At 41.4% G+C, this 17,566-nt stretch overlaps 1 protein-coding gene across 2 annotated transcripts in view; it reads right to left on the bottom strand.

The window, feature by feature from the left end:
- The window catches only part of ATRX (ATRX chromatin remodeler), a 115,805-nt gene that overhangs the window by 21,891 nt on the left and 76,348 nt on the right, over positions 1-17,566 (bottom strand). For both annotated transcript variants that reach the window (XM_073641015.1, XM_073641016.1), the window contains exons 27-30: positions 15,927-16,083; positions 11,678-11,790; positions 3,683-3,791; positions 3,407-3,584 (exon numbers count right to left, since the gene is read on the bottom strand). In XM_073641015.1, coding sequence (XP_073497116.1) covers positions 3,407-3,584; positions 3,683-3,791; positions 11,678-11,790; positions 15,927-16,083 — 557 coding nt within the window. The remainder of the gene's footprint in view (positions 1-3,406; positions 3,585-3,682; positions 3,792-11,677; positions 11,791-15,926; positions 16,084-17,566) is intronic.

Genomic DNA, 17,566 nt, shown 5'->3' with positions numbered 1-17,566 from the left:
GCACTTTCCAGGCGATAGCATCACTTGGAAAGTGCTTGACAACTAGGTCACACTGTATAAATCCATGCAAACAGCATGGATTTATATAGTGTGACCGTAAAAATAAAAAAAAATAAAAAGCTATACTCACCCCCGATGCCCCGGCGTGGCTGCAGCGCTCATTCCTGTCTGGTTCCCGGCATATCGCGAGACACAGCGGTGAAGGGCCTGCGGTCACATGACTGTGACGTCACCGAAGGTCCTTCAGCGCTGCCGGCATGCAGAGAGCCGTCGGAAAGGTGAGTATAAACTTTATTTATTATTTTATTCTTTTTTTACAGGTACAATGGTACCCAGGTCTGGATGAGAGTCTCCTCTCCTCCAGAACTGGGTACCATCCGCACATAGAGACGCATAGAAGCCGCTTGTACAAACGCGCATTCTATGCGTCTCAATGCAAGTCAATGGCGGCGCTTACGCAAAATTAATGAACATGCTGCGGATTTATGAGCGCTGCAGAAACGCTGCGGAAAAATCCGCAGCATGTGCATTGACATTGCGGAATGCCATTGGGGACCATGGAGTGCGGATTACCATGCGTTTTTGATGCGTTTCCGCTGCGGAAATTCTGCAGCATAAATGCATGAAAAACGCATCGTGTGCACGCAGCCTAATATTGCAATTCAAAGCTGTACACTTGATTAGGGCTGCGCCCACAGACTAGGATCAACCAATTTCCAGAGAGCAGAAAAGCAGTCTAATGTTTCCCAAACATCCCACTAAATAGAGGTTATAGACAGCGGCAGTCTTAATGAGGCTACCCCTTTAATAATACTAGTATATATAAAAAAAAATACATAATTTCCCATCTTACTTTATTTTCATAATGCTGAGCTGGCTGTCAGTGCCGGGGAGTGGTTACAGCCACCACTCACTATGCACTGAGCGATGACTGAAAGCCCGAGGCTGCTGGGAGGAATCAAGTTCATTTCTTCCCAGCAGCAGGGCACTCAGTGCTGGTGCCGGGCAGCATCAGAATGCCATTTACCTGCAGATTAACGCCATGTCTGCAGGTTAGCAGCGCTATTTTTTACATGACAGGTTCCCTTTAAGCATTACTGTGTATTAGCGATCAGGAGAGATAGCGGTTTGACCAACAGCTATCTAAATTGTATAGAATTTAAAAAAAAAAAAAAAAATCTTTTTGTAACTTAAGTTCACAGAGCGAATGCAAAATTCACTTGTCACGTCGGGAAATTGTATAGTCAGGGAAGCCATTATTAGAAAATTATTTATTGTTTAAATCAAGTTTGCGTGTTACATTTCTCGTTTTCCAGATTTGGAATTATTATTATTTTTTTTAATATCACAATCTTTATTTAAAATAAAATAGTCTTGAAAATTTTCACAGTGGCCACTTATAGCTTTTTTAGACTTTTAATTCCTGACTAGCATGCTCGTTACTCGAGATTTACGAGCATGCTCGGGTGCTCGCCGAGCATCTTCAGCGTGCTCGGGTGTTCTGTTTTAGTCACTCCTGTGCTCTTGATTTGCGACTGTTTGACAGCTTTAATACATGTGAGGAATGCCTGTTTCTTAGGCATTACTCACATGTATTAAAACTGTCAAACAGTCGCAAATCATGAGCACTGAGTGACTAAAACATAACACCCGAGCACACTGAAAATACTCGGCGAGCACCCGAGCATGCTCGCCGAAAGGGTTAACTGAACGTACTCGCTCATCACTATTCCTGACCTTCCAAGGGTCATTGCAGGCTCCATACTATAAGAGGCAGAATCACACAGAGGTAATTTATCCACAAACTAAATTTAGGCACTCTCATCAATTTATAATGACACTTGGCTGGTGACATTGTGGCATTTTGGGGGAACCACCCATGATTAAGAAAGGGGTGGACCCTTAAACCCTCCAACTAGGCTCTTAGGCTCCAGGGTCATGAGCGAAGGAATCTCAGCATAGAAAAATCACAATGGTAACTATATTGCTGGATATGAAAATCTGTGAAACACCACGGTGTATTATCTGATTATACACTGCTCAAAAAAATAAAGGGAACACTTAAACAACAGAATATAACTCCAAGTAAATCAAACTTCTGTGAAATCAAACTGTCCACTTAAGAAGCAACACGGATTGACAATCAATTTCACATGCTGTTGCGCAAATAGAATAGACAATAGATGGAAATTATTGGCAATTATCAAGACACCCTCAATAAAGGAGTGGTTCTGCAGGTGGGGAACACAGACCACATCTCAGTACCAATGCTTTCTGGCTGATGTTTTGGTCACTTTTGAATGTTGGTTGTGCTTTCACTCGTGGTAGCATGAGACGGACTCTACAACCCACAGAAGTTGCTCAGGTAGTGCAGCTCATCCAGGATGGCACATCAATGCAAGCTGTGGCAAGAAGGTTTGCTGTGTCTGTCAGCGTAGTGTCCAGAGGCTGGAGGCGCTACCAGGAGACAGGCCAGTACACCAGGAGATGTGGAGGGGGCCGTAGGAGGGCAACAACCCAGCAGCAGGACCGCTACCTCCGCCTTTGTGCAAGGAGGAACAGGAGGAGCACTGCCAGAGCCCTGCAAAATGACACATCTAGGATGTGTTATTGGAGTGTTTCCTTTATTTTTTTTGAGCAGTGTATGATGTATCATCATCTGTCCTATTGTTTTGTATATGATGGACATTAATAATACATAAGAGCAGTGGGGGGAAAAAAAACGATTTTTGTGTACTTTAGTTTCTTAGGATTTCACTGAAGTAACACCTCTATACACAGCTGAAAATACAGGCACCAGCAATCACAATAAGCGATGTCACAGCTCCCCTGCTCCCCCTCCCTTCACAGTGACAATTTGCACACTTCAATACAAAAGACGGGGTCAAGTTCCCACCATTGTGGCTATATATTAGTGTTGTTTCCGGAAACAAGATAAAGTTAAGAATCTAAAAAAGCCCCAGTAGTGTGAAAAATGCAAGATTTCTAATTTATATTTTTAAAACAGAGAACATAGATTGAACAAAAAAATTGCCAATTTAATAAAATATATACATTTAACACAAAAGCCTGATTTAAACTGCTGGTCATTTTTTGACAATAGCTTCCCTTTAAGAAGAAGAGTAATTGCGCATGTGTTTAAAAAAAGAGAATTAAAAACAAATTGATCCTGCTCAATTATAGTTATTAGGAAGTCCTTGCTTTCTCTTATTCTACTGAGGAAACTTATTCTCCCTGAGAGAAGCCGCCGCCAGAGATGTTTGGCAGCGACTCTTTGATAGAGAACACAAAAGTGCTCTGCGGAGTGAACGCTTTTGTGTATGGGAGAGATTAAATAATTATACTTAGTCAACAATAATAGGCTTACTATAAAATGTAACAAACATTCGTAAAATGAAAAACAAACCTGTGCCAAAAACCTGTACACAAAGACCGCTTTGTTCTGGCCAAATCGATATACCCTGAAGATACTCTGTACATCATATGATGGATTCCATGAAGCGTCAAAGATGATCACACGATTAGCAGCCACCAGGTTTATGCCAAGGGATCCTGCCTTTGTAGAAATCAGGAACAGCCGCCCCCTAGTAAAATAAAACATGAAAAAAATGGTACTCTGTACATCGCAAACAGCTAAATTCAGTGAAAAGAAGAGCCGGTATTTTATCCAAGAACATCTTACCTCACATTGGTCACATCATTAAACTCCTCCGCCCATTTCTTTCTGGTCTGAGCACTAGTTGAGCCATCCAGTCGGTAGTAATCAATGTTTCTAAACCACTTTCCTTCGCCTATAAAACAATTTTTTTTTATTCTTTTACAGTTTATATCTCTTAAATCTTTTATGTATTATATCACCATTTCACTGGAAAAGTTGCGTAGTAACAGTAGGATTCAGGATTTGGGAACACCTTTTTCTTTTATTTACCTGCGTCTATGGGAAGCTGTGTGTTAGGACTACAGATACCTGCAGGAGTAACGTTTCTAGCAAATGCACCTGCCAGTTTTAAGTTGCGCCTAAATTCTTTAAGTGGCAAGCACCTCTTACCAAGAGTAACCATTGTTTCAATTTTTATTTTCCAAATCAATAATACACATGAAAATAAGAAACTTTGTAATATATTTCATCAGAGAAATCTGCTTATTTCTCCTCTAGGATGGATGATTAATTTTCAAAACTCCCCATACCCAGGTAAAATCTGTATTCAGTGAAGACATTACTTTATTACTTAGATAGAATCTTAGTTACTAGTTTCCTTTGTACAGGGGAGGGAGGAGGACAGGGGAGCTGGAGGCAGCGCTCCTCCCTTGTCTTCCATCTACACAGAATCTTGTCTGGAGCACCCGTCATCTCCTATCTTAGTGATGTAACATTCTGTCTACACTGAATACAGATTTTACTCTGAAATTGAGAATTTTGAGAATGAATGATCAGTCCAGAAGGAGAAAGGAAGAGATTTCTATGATTACATATACTACAAAGTTTTGTATTGTCATGTGTACAATCGATTTATGAAATTAAAATCACAGTTACTCTTTAATGATTTGGGCACATCATACCCCAAGCAGAGACTTTTTTAAGGCTGGTTTAATGAATCGGGACCAAAATGGTGGCAATGAATGGGGAATGTTAACCACGTCACTATTACCTGTCAGGGATTTTTTATTTAAAAAAAAAAGCAACAACTTCCAAAATAGGAGATATGCTTTCAATTAGGAGACAGCGCTTTCTCAACACAATTTGCAAACTGTAGCGAGTGCAATTGCCTTCAAGGTCTAATTATTTTTTGCACTCAAATGTGGGCCAGCTGCGTGTGCTTAATTAGACTAATAATTCTAGGTTGTTTTTACCAGATGTCAGACACAAAAAAACCACATGAACCTATACCACGCGAAAACTAAACAGCTGACTGCTAGAAAACTACAGCTACAATGTCCACGGTGTTTTATGTCCATTTATAACTGAATTCTGTGACTATAAATTACAGCTATTGTTTCCTAAATATGAGCAAGATGAAGCTAATGTATTTTCTCTGAAAGAAAACAATTCCTTAAACTATGGAAGGCTAAAATTATGACTTTTTATAGGCAAGCAAAACAATAGGGTGTGGTTAGGGAAAAATCACTAAGCAGGAGATCTTGATAGGCTGCAGCATATCAGGGTATCAGACCTATGGGGCAGATTAAATTGCTTTTTCATTAAAGCGAACCTGTCACATTGAAATAGTCTTATCTGCATGCAGCATGGCATAGAGGGGGAGGTGATCAGCAGATTGCTATATAATTTAGTGGCAAAGATTCAGTATAACCCATGTTTTACTCATATATCCCTGGTTATTGTGGGCTTTTCAGTCAAGTGGGCGGTGCTAATCTATGATTGACAGTCTTCCCTATATAAATGTGCATACAGATATAAATGTCACTCAGTGAGACCATCCACTTGACAAAGAAGCCCACAATAAGCAGGGAAATGAATGGATAAAACAAGTTGCATCAAATCTTTTCTTTCCAAACAGTTTATAAATCTGCTCCGATTCTCTTCATGCTGCCTGCAGATTAGAAAATATTTACAATCTGACAGGTTCACTTCAAAGAAGATTACAAATCCTTAAGCTGTGTGCCCACGTAGCATTTTTCAAGCGTATATGCTGCGGAATTTCCGCAGCGTAAACGCTTGAAAAACGCATGTATATCCGCACCCCATGGTCCCCAATGGGATTCCGCAAGTTCTATGCACATGCTGTGGATTTTTCCGCAGCGTTTATGCCGCGTTCAAAAATCCGCAGCAGGTCATTTAATTTTGCGTTTCCGCAAGCGGAATTGCCTTTGTCCAATGCATAAAAAACGCAAGGCAATTCCGCATGTGGAAAACGCGTGATAAACGCGCGAAAAATGCGCGATAAACGCGTGCGGAATTCCGCATGCGTTTTTCCGGGAGAGAACTTGCATTTATGCAGCAGAAATTTTCTGCTTCATAAATGCAACGTAGGCACATAGCCTTAGAATACAAAAAAAATAAATAGGTTAACCTATGGTGTATTTACACTGGTAGATAAAAAGTGATTATCCTCCAGTGTCCACATGACAGCCATTACTCAAGGAGTGAGCAAAACATCCAAATGCATCACTGGTGGAGGTCCAATCACCAGGACCTCAATCATAAGAATGTGGAGATGGGATAATCTGGTCTCAGCAAGGCAACTTTGTAGACTTACATTTAATTAAGGATATTTGTTAAAGGCTTCGAATAGAAAGAAAACACTTGAAAAGGGAGCTATTTTAATATGGCACTTTTAATGGAGAAATTTCTGTCTCCTATTTCACAGAGCTCGCTAAAATCCATGTGAAGTGAATGATATATAATTAAGTGAATAATTATTAATTAATAATTTAATAATTATATAATATAGAAAAGAATAAATGATAGCAGAGTCCATAGGAGTATGGGATGCGCCCACACAGGTTGTAGTCCCAGCCTTCAGCTCTCCCAGTCTGGAGACCTTGCCTCTCCAAACCAAAACACAGAAAAAAAAATGGTGACCGATCATTTAACCCCTTGCTCAGCCACACCCTAAGGTGGAGGTAGGGGAATGACTTCCTTCACATCTCTATGTCATTCCCATAAAACCACACCCTTTAAAAGAGTTAACCCCCAGCATATTACATGCTGGCAGAAAGTTTATTGGTTCCAGACACATACCTCCCCTCATCTATCATACCAGTGACTCTGTCACTATATAATATAATATACATACACACATATATACATATACACACACTACTGTTCAAAAGTTTGGAGTCATTTAGAAATTTCATTATTTTTGAAAGAAAAGCATATTTTTTTTTCAATGAAGCTAACATTAAATGAATCAGAAATACTCTATACATTGTTAATGTGGTAAATGACTATTCTAGCTGCAAACGTCTTGTTTTTATTGCAATATCTGCATAGGTGTATAGAGGCCCATTTCCAACAACCACCACTCCAGTGTTTTAATGGTACATTGTGTTTGCTAACTGTGTAAGAAGGCCAATGGATGTTTAGAAAACCCTAGAAAACCCTTGCCCAAGTATGTTAGCCCAGCTGAAAATGGTTTGGCTGATTGGAGAAACTATAAAATTGACCTTCCTTTGAGCTAGTTGAAAATCTGGAGAATTACATTTGTTTGTTCTATGAAATTCTCAAAATGGCCAGAAAAAGAGAACTTTCATGTGAAACTCGACAGTCTATTCTTGCTCTTAGAAATGAAGGCTATTTCATGCGAGAAATTTCCAAGAAACTGAAGATTTCCTACAACTGTGTGTACTACTCCCTTCAGAGGAGAGCACAAACAGGCTCTAACCAGAGTAGAAAGAGGAGTGGGAGGCCCCGCTGCACAACTGAGCAACAAGACAAGTACATTAGAGTCTCTAGTTTGAGAAATCGACGCCTCACAGCTCCTCAACTGGCAGCTTCATTAAATATTACACGCAAAACGCCAGTGTCAACGTCTACAGTGAAGAGGCGACTCCGGGATGCTGGCTTTCAGGGCAAAGTGGCAAAGAAAAAGCCATATCTGAGACTGGCTAATAAAAGGAAAAGATTAATATGGGCAAAAGAACACAGACATTGGACAAAGGAAGATTGGAAAAAAGTTTTATGGACAGATGAATCAAAGTTTGAGGTGTTTGGATCACACAGAAGAACATTTGTTAGACGCAGAACAACTGAAAAGATGCTGGAAGAGTGCCTGACGCCATCTGTCAAGCATGGTGGAGGTAATGTGATGGTCTGGGGTTGCTTTGGTGCTGGTAAAGTGGGAGATTTGTACAAGGTAAATGGGATTTTGAATAAGGAAGGCTATCACTCCATTTTGCAACGCCATGCCATACCCTCTGAACAGCGCTTGATTGGAGCCAATTTCATCCTACAACAGAACAACGACCCAAAGCACACCTCCAAATTATGCATGAACTATTTAGGGAAGAAGCAGGCAGCTGGTATTCTATCTGTAATGGAGTGGCCAGCGCAGTCACCAGATCTCAACCCCATTGAGCTGTTGTGGGAGCAGCTTGACCGTATGGTACGGAAAAAGTGCCCATCAAGCCAATCTAACTTGTGGGAGGGGCTTCAGGAAGCATGGGGGGAAATTTCTCAAGATGACCTCAGCAAATTAACAGCTAGAATGCCAAAGGTCTGCAATGCTGGAATTGCTGCAAAGGGAGCATTCTTTGATGAAAGCAAAAGTTTGAAGGAGAAAATTATTCTTTCTAATAAAAATCATTATTTCTAACCTTGTCAATGTCTGGACTATATTTTCTATTCATTTTGCAACTCATTTGATAAATAAAAGTATGCGTTTTCATGGAAAACACAAAATAGTCTGGGTGACCCCAAACAACAGGTAAGAGGAGGTGTATGGCGCAGGAGATCGCGGTATGAGTAGACACTGAAATCATACCACGATCTCCGGCGCCATACTTACCTGACCGGGAGGAGCGTTGCCGCGGCGCCTCTTCTGGCCGGAGACCGGGGCAGGAGTGAGGAGTCGGATCGGAGCATAGCGCTATCCGGCGCCATTTTACTGAAGACACATTTACAGTGTGTCTTTAGCAAAATGGCGCCAGACAGCACGGTGCTCCGAAGCCGCACTCCTCCCCCGGCAGAACAGGACGCAGCAAGGCAGGAGCACAGAGAAGAAAGGGGAGTATAACTGTTTATTTTTTTTGTATGTGTGTACAGTGTGAAAGGGATGAGGGGGCCACACATACCAGGATTATGGGGTGAGGGGACCATGCATATCAGGATTGGGGGGTGAGGGGAACATGCATATACCAAGATTGTGAGGTTAGGGGACCATGCATACCAGGATTGGGGGGTGAGGGGTACCACACATACCAGGATTGTTGGGTGAGGGGACCATGCATATACTAGGATTGTGGGGTGAGGGGACCATGCATACTAGGATTGGGGGTGAGAGGTGCCATGCATACTAGGATTGGGGGTGAGGGGTGCCATGCATACCAGGATAGGATGGTATATATATATATATATATATATATATATATATATATATATATATATATATATATATATATATATATATATATATATCTCATACATACATACACATATATATATATATATATATATATATATATATATATATATATATATATATATATATACTGCTCAAAAAAACAAAGGGAACCCCTTTATCAGAATATAACTCCAAGTAAGTCAAACTTCTGTGAAATCAAACTGTCCACTTAGGAAGCAACACTGATTGACAATCACATGCTGTTGTGCAAATGGAATAGACAATAGATGGAAATTATTGGCAATTCTCAAGACACCGTCAATAAAGGAGTAGTTCTGCAGGTGGGGACCACAGACCACATCTCAGTACCAATGCTTTCTGGCTGATGTTTTGGTCACTTTTGAATGTTGGTTGTGCTTTCACTCGTGGTAGCATGAGACAGACTCTACAACCCACAGAAGTTGCTCAGGTAGTGCAGCTCATCCAGGATGGGCACATCAATGCGAGCTGTGGCAAGAAGGTTTGCTATGTCTGTCAGCATAGTGTCCAGAGGCTGGAGGCGCTGCCAGAAGACAGGCCGGTACACCAGGAGACGTGGAGGGGCCGTAGGAGGGCAACAACCCAGCAGCAGGACCGCTACCTCCGCCTTTGTGCAAGGAGGAACAGGAGGAGCACAACCAGAGCCCTGCAAAATGACCTCCAGCAGGCCACAAATGTGCATGTGTCTGCACAAACGGTTAGAAACTGACTTCATGAGGGTGGTATGCGGGCCCGACATCCACAGATGGGGGTTGTGCTCACAGCCCAACACCATGCAGGAAGCTTGACATTTGCCACAGAACACCAGGATTGGCAAAGACGCCACTGGCGCCCTGTGCTCTTCACAGATGAAAGCAGGTTCACACTGAGCACATGTGACAGACGTGACAGAGTCTGGAGACGCCGTGGAGAGCGATCTGCTGCCTGCAACATCCTTCAGCATGACGGGTTTGGCAGTGGGTCAGTAATGGTGTGGGGTGGCATTTCTTTGGAGGGCTGTGATGTGCTCGCCAGAGGTAGCCTGACTGCCATTAGGTACCGAGATGAGATCCTCAGACCCCTTGTGAGACCATATGCTGGTACGGTTGGCCCTGGGTTCCTCCTAATGCAGGACAATGTCAGACCTCATGTGGCTGGAGTGTGTCAGCAGTTCCTGCAAGATGAAGGCATTGAAGCTATGGACTGGCCCGCCCGTTCCCCAGATCTGAATCCAATTGAGCACATCTGGGACATCATGTCTCGCTCCATCCACCAATGTCACGTTGCACCACAGACTGTCCAGGAGTTGGCGGATGCTTTAGTCCAGGTCTGGGAGGAGATCCCACAGGAGACCATCCGCAACCTCATCAGGAGCATGCCCAGGCATTGTAGGGAGGTCATACAGGCACGTGGAGGCCACACACAATACTGAGCCTCATTTTGACTTGTTTTAAGGACATCACAAAGTTGGATCAGCCTGTAGTGTGTTTTTCCACTTTAATTTATTTATTATTATTTTTATTTATTTATTTATATTTTTTGGGTTAATAAATTTGATTTCCATTGATTATTTTCGTGTGATTTTATCAGCACATTTGACTTTGTACAGAACAAAGTATTCAATGAGAATATATAATTCATTCAGATCTAGGATGTGTTATTTGAGTGTTCCTTTTATTTTTTTGAGCAGAGAGTGTGAGTGAGTGTGTGTGTACACACACTTGCATAGATGCACATAGCATATGTATTTACACACAGTTACACAGTTTTTGTACACTACGCGCGTTTTATCCACAATAGTGCTATTCAATCCAGTTTTTCACACTGATTTTTCATTAATGCAAAAAAAAAAAAGTGAGTTTCATCAGTGTTTTTGATCGTAGTGACAAAAGTTTGGTCAGTGAGTTAAGTTTCTATTATCAGTTTGCTCAGAGTTCCATTAATTTTTTTCATAGACTTGCATTGGTGAGTTGGACCAATAGTGGATAAGTTTCCCTCGTTTTGTGTGGATCACTCGGTCCGAGGGGGAAAAAAAAACAGACCTGTAAAGTACCCATAGACTATCACAGATATGAGTGCCACCCATGAAATATGGATAAACTTGTACAAGAAAAGCATATATGTTTGAATGAGCCCTAAGGCTATTTGCACACAGCACCTTTCAGATGAAACCACCAAGTTATCTCAAGAAAACACTTCAGAAATACGCCACCGGCATCTTCTACTCTACACCGTCCAGCAGAGAAGGCAGGTGATTTTTTTAGTGAAACAGTGAGCATATCACTTCTAACAATTTAAGGGTTTCTGAACTAAAGTGGTTTATAAGAAGTGACATAAGGTGGAACGTGCGCACAGTAATGTCGTTTTGACATTGCTGCACATTATGCTTTTTTTATGGCCCACTTTTGCAGGGTCTTTTCAGGTGGAAAGTGATCAACTGCAGATCTAGCCGAAGCCACCTGAGCAGTGATGTTGGAATTGTGGGGGACTTCACGTTACATGCTGTTAGGCAAATTTCATAAAACCCTAGAAAACCCCCTTTAAGCCAAAATAAAAAAAAAAACATTAGGCAGCAAACCCTAAACGTGTAAAAGTGATGTTCTAAAATTCCTATTGGTTTATTTCTGGTAATTACATACCTTTGTATATAACTGGTTTGGCTTCTGCTTCTTCTGAGGATGGATCTACACTGGCCAACGCTAGGAAATCTTCAATCAGATCCAAGGATATGAGAGACTGACTGAAAACTAAACTGAAGAAATAGCACAAGAAACATTACAGTATTTGACAAATAAATTAGAATTAATTTAATCAGAGAACACAAACTTCCATAAGAGGTGTAGCAAAAACAAAACCACAATCTGATTGTTGCACCAAAGCTGCCCAGACATTAGAGATTTCAGATGGATTTTTTTCTTATTAAGTTGTCAAATGATACATCAATCTTCATCCTTATATGTTGCCTGCTATTGACTTTTATTGATGGGATGCTAATTTGTCGTTAGGTCAAGCAATGATGAAAACATGGTTTAAAATCTACCTTTCTGAACATCTAAAATCTCTTGTACAGTATATGGCAGCTAAAAGAGAACCCGTCTCAATTTTTGACCTTATAAACTGTACATTCCTGCACATGTAAGTAAAGAGGTTTTTCTCATTTTTTTTATCTCCACTCCACTGCGGAGTTAGTGTTATAAAATGACTGGCGCCAATTTTTTTTTATTGTTCCACTGAATGTTTAATTTCTTTCAGTTCACTTTCATCCCACTAGGACGCTGTCTGATCATAAAAAAAATCAGAGACAAAAGGATGAAAAACCCATGGTTACATGTGTCCCCCCAATGAGGCGATAACTGAAAGTAGCCGCCCACAGATCTGACCGAAATAAAAACCCATACCATAGAAAAAGGTCAAAACTGTGTGAGCGTGGTCACGTGAGACTGATAACGCCTCCCTAAGTGCAGTAACAGTAAGGCTATGTGCCCACGATGCAGATTTGAAGCAGAAATTCCTGAGCATTTTCTCCTCTCCCTGGCAGAAAAAACGCATGCGGATTTTACATGCATTTAGTCATGCGGTTTTCCAAGCCATTTTGAGCATCACTGAAATGCATTTGGAAAGGGGCTTGACAATATAAGTTGATCATAATATAAATCCACTCATCACGCGACCAGTACACATGGGCAGCCGAGGAGAGAGGATTGCTGCCAGGAGGAGACCGGGGGCCGCCGGAGAGGTGAGCAGGAATAATTTTTTACTTTATAATTCTTTTTTAACTTGCAGGTATGATGGTACCTGGGTCGGATGAGAGGAATAGTAGTCTCCTCTTCTCCCGACCCGGGTACCATCCGCACATTGAACTGCAGCAAATTCGCATGTATAGATATATACTGTACATGCAGGTTCGCTGCGGTTCAATGCAAGTCTATAGGTGCGATTTCACCGCGAAATCGTGCCCATATTGGTTGCGCTGCAGATTTTTCTGCAATGATAATCCGCAGCGGAAATTTCCGCAGCATGTGCACAGCACATGTGAATTATCATTGGGAAACATGGCAGACATCTTAACAAGCGATTTTATTGGGTTTCCGAGGCAGAAATACTGCCACGGAAAAGCATTAAATCTGCATCGTGGGCACACAGCTTTAATACTTACACATAGTAGGTATGCTGTCTTCAGCTGCTCCTGAAACGCTCCCCAGTCTGATGCTGCTGTCCACCTGCTCTCCCAGTGCTTTAATAACAGGAAGTACCAGAGGGCGTTATTGTCAGCGTGATCGCGCACTATCACTCCCTCCTGGCACTTCCTATTAAAGCACTGGGAGAGGAGGTGGACAGCAGCATCAGAGTGAGGAGGATCGCGGGAGCAGCCGAGGATGGTAGAACTATTGTATCTCCACAAAAGAGTGGAGAAAAAAGAAAAAAACAACTTTGTTATCTACATTCCTACTACTATATGCAGCAATGCACAGTTTATAAGGTCAAAAGCTATGAAAGGTCCTCACTAAGGCTGGGTGAACAAAGTGTTTATCATTCAAAAAACTCCTGAAAAGCTGGTTAACTAATTGTATTTCCTGTGATATAACAACTCTGGAGTATTTTCTCTAAAGATGGATTTACATTACCAAATTTTGCAGCGTTAAAAGACTTCCGATAGTCTGACATTGTTCTAAACAGCAAAAAATTTGTTTACACGACGAGGTGCAGCAGAAAACTATGATATTTTGGGCAAACCAAAAGATAATTTCAGCCGTTTTGCTTATTTGTTGGGTTTGTTGGGTCTGTTTAGGCTGCATGATTATAGTGAAATAAGTGTCCCTAGGAATGGCATGCACAATAATCGTGCAGTATAAATGCAGCTTTGGGCAATGTTTGTTTGTTTTTTTAACTTGGATTCTGGAGTAGAAATAAAACGTAAAAAGCCACTTTAAGGGTATGTGCACACGATGCAGAAATGCTCAGGATTTTTTCCTGAGCGTTTCTGCATCTCTCTGGCAGGAAAAAACGCATGCGGATTGTACATGCGGTTTCCTGCCAGGGACATGTGGAAATGAAGCGGTCTTCACTTTCATTTCCGCATGCGGGTTGACAAGCGCTTCCCAAGCGATTTTAGCATCACTTGGAAAGTGCTTGTCAACTTTACACTATATAAATCCATGCAACCGGCATGGATTTATATAGTGTGTATGTCAAAAAATAAAAAATAAATTTATACGTCACCCTCTGATGGCCCCCGGTGTCCTGCTTCATCGGTCCCGGCTGCCGGCAGTGAAGACTGTAGGACCTTCCGACGTCAGCGTCACGTGACCCGTCACATGACTCTGACGTCAGCGAAGGTCCTTCATTCAACCGCGAAGTGCGCGGTAAGCCGGCAGGACGCAGCGCGGGCCGTCAGAAGGTGAGAATATATATATTTTTTATTTTATTCTTTTTTTTTTAATGGTACCTGGGTCTGGATGAGAGTCCTCTCATCCACACCCGGGTACCATCCGCACATTAGACCGCATGAAAAGCGCATCAACATATACAGTGATGCGGATTCCATGCGGTCTAATGCAAGTCAATGGCGGCAAAAGAGCAGCGTTTCCGCAAAATTAATTGACATGCTGCGGATTTTTGACCGCAGCGTTTACGCTGCGGAAAAATCCGCATCATGGGCACAGCACATGAGGATTTCCATTGGGGAACATTGCTGCCCTTCTACCATGCGTTTTTCATGCGTTTCCGCGGCGTTTACGCAACTGCAAAAACGCCGCGGAAACGCATGAAAAACGCATCGTGTGAACTCAGCCTAAATATTCTTTGAATAAGATTCCTATTGATTTCAATAGAAATAACGAGTGGAAAAAAAGAAAAAAGTGACAAGTCACCAATGTGATGCAGATTCGTAGTGGAATATTCACCAAACTTAACACTAAAAAAGCTGTGTTGCTAATATTTGAGGATAAAGAAAAGGTACGAGAATACGCAGATGTCAAACTAATACATTTCTTGTTTGTTCAGGAAACAAAAAATTATTTGGTAAAATAGACATGATGGCAATGGTGACATGTCCTCGTAAAAGAGTGTCAGAAAAAAAGGACTGTTCAAACCAACCTCAGAAGCAACATGAACTTTGTGTCACTGAGAAGTTCAGTAAATAAAAAAAACTTACAAAACACGTCACAAAACAAAATACTACATTTAAAGCCTTTATGACCTATTCTAAGACAAGCTAGATATACAAGGTGGGCCATTTATATGGATACACCTAAATTAAATGGGAATGGTTGGTGATATCAACTTCCTGTTTGTGGCACATTAGTATATGGGAGGGGGGAAACTTTTCCAGGTGGGTGGTGACCATGGCAGCCATTTTGAAGTCAGCCATTTTGGATCCAACGTTATTTTTTTTAATTGGAAGAGGGATACTGGAAGCCTGTGCTATCATTTCTTCTGCGGTGTTGCCATCAGTGTGTCAATAGTGGGAGAAGAGGGTTGCATTGACAATCCAACACAATGGGCAGCACTTTGAACACATTTTATAAGTGGTCATAAACTTGCAAAAATCTCACGAAAGAATAAAGTTACGTTAAAACCAAGCACACCATTGTTTTTCTTCTGGAATTCTCAATAAGTCTGACGTGTCACATGACCCTCTTCTAGAAAAAAATTAAGTTGGATCCAAAATGTCCGACTTCAAAATGGCCGCCATGGTCACCACCCATCTGGAAAAGTTTTGCCCCTCCCATATACTAATGTGCCACAAACAGGAAGTTGATATCACCAACCATTCCCATTTAATTTAGGCGTATCCATATAAATGGCCCACCCTATATAAGAGTCAATAGCCCAAATATATGTTACCTAGTCGAGTGAAGAAATCAACACAAAGAAAATGCAACTTACACTTTATCACCAAGTTCCTCTGCCATGCGAAGAATTTCAAACAAAAGGAATATTTTTCCAGAGTGTTCTATAATCTCTGCATCAGCATCGGTTACAAAATCTTTGTACCAGTCGGGGGTTGGGCTCCCTGGAGTGGAAGATGTGGCTTTGGTAACGGCTAGAAAAAGAGAAAAAAAATGGTAATGGGTGCACTTACAAGAAAATGAATAACAATAAAGTCAAATAAATTCCTAAATATAGGGAAATAATCACTATAGAAGTAATATGGCTGCGGTCTTGTTACACTGATGTGCTACAAGTGGATATTATGATGTAACACCAGGGAGGCTGTGGTAAGAAGAGGCTGCTCACACTGCTGTCCACCCGATACAATACTGGAGATACCAGGGTTGCTGAGGTAAGAAGAGGATGCTCACACTGCTGTCCACCCAGTATCTGATCTAAAACTGAAGATACCAGGAGTGCTTAGGTAAGAAGGGGTTGCTCACATTGCTGTCCACCATGTATATGATCGAAAACTGGAGATACCAGGGGTGCTGAGGTAAGAAGAGGCTGCTCACACTGCTGTAAACCCTGTCTATCTGATCTAATACTGAAGATACCAGGAGTGCTTAGGTAAGAAGGGGTTGCTCACATTGCTGTCCACCATGTATATGATCGAAAACTGGAGATACCAGGGGCGCTGAGGTAAGAAGAGGCTGCTCACACTGCTGTCCACCCTGTCTATCTGATCTAATACTGAAGATACCAGGAGTGCTTAGGTAAGAAGGGGTTGCTCACATTGCTGTCCACCATGTATATGATCTAAAACTGGAGATACCAGGGGTGCTGAGGTAAGAAGAGGCTGCTCACACTGCTGTCCACCCTGTCTATCTGATCTAATACTGGAGGTACCAGGGGTGCTGTGCTAAGAAGAGGCTGCTCACACTGCTGTTCATCATGTCATTCTGATCTAATACTGTCCTTTTAAAAGGGAATCTGTCAGCAGAATTTCACATCCCCAAACTATTTATATTCCAGCTCTATTCCCAGACTAGAGCTGCTTCATCTTGATTAACAGCCTGTAATGCCGTGTGACTTCAGGCAATGGAGTTATCAATTAAGCAGAAGATTGTGGCGCTGAGCGGAGAATAGAGCTAGAGTGACAGAGGCTTCAGCTCTCAAGCCTCATCTACATGTCAAGTGAAACGCTGATTTTTTAATAATGGAGGAACAGACTAGCATGTAAAGGTATTGTTGGACTTGTCTTTGAAAGAGCTACATGTGCATATAAATAGCTCATGGAAAAGAGGGGGAAAGATTCCCTTTAACATTCTAACAGATTATTGTCAGTTTAGGAAGTTTAAAGGCATTTTAATGTACAATAGTGATTACCACCCTAGAAAAACAAGCATCATTTGCTAATCAAAAAGGTATTTCATAATTTTTTAGAATATTTAAAACCACATTTTATCCATTTCTGTCTAATTTCTGAAAAACCACTTTAAACCCTTACTGACTGGGCAGTTTTTCACTTTTTCTTTTTCGTCTCTTCCTCCTCTTCTAAGAGTCACAACTTTATTATTTTTATGTGGACATAGCCATGTGAGGGCTTGTTTTTGTGGGAGGAGTTGTACTTTTGAATGACACAATCCATTTTA

This window comes from Phyllobates terribilis, unplaced genomic scaffold, assembly GCF_046119375.1.
Source record: "Phyllobates terribilis strain yellow unplaced genomic scaffold, ASM4611937v1 Scaffold_7__3_contigs__length_470593459, whole genome shotgun sequence".
Taxonomy (NCBI): Eukaryota; Metazoa; Chordata; class Amphibia; order Anura; family Dendrobatidae; genus Phyllobates; species Phyllobates terribilis.
This window is presented reverse-complemented; position numbering and strand designations above follow the sequence as displayed.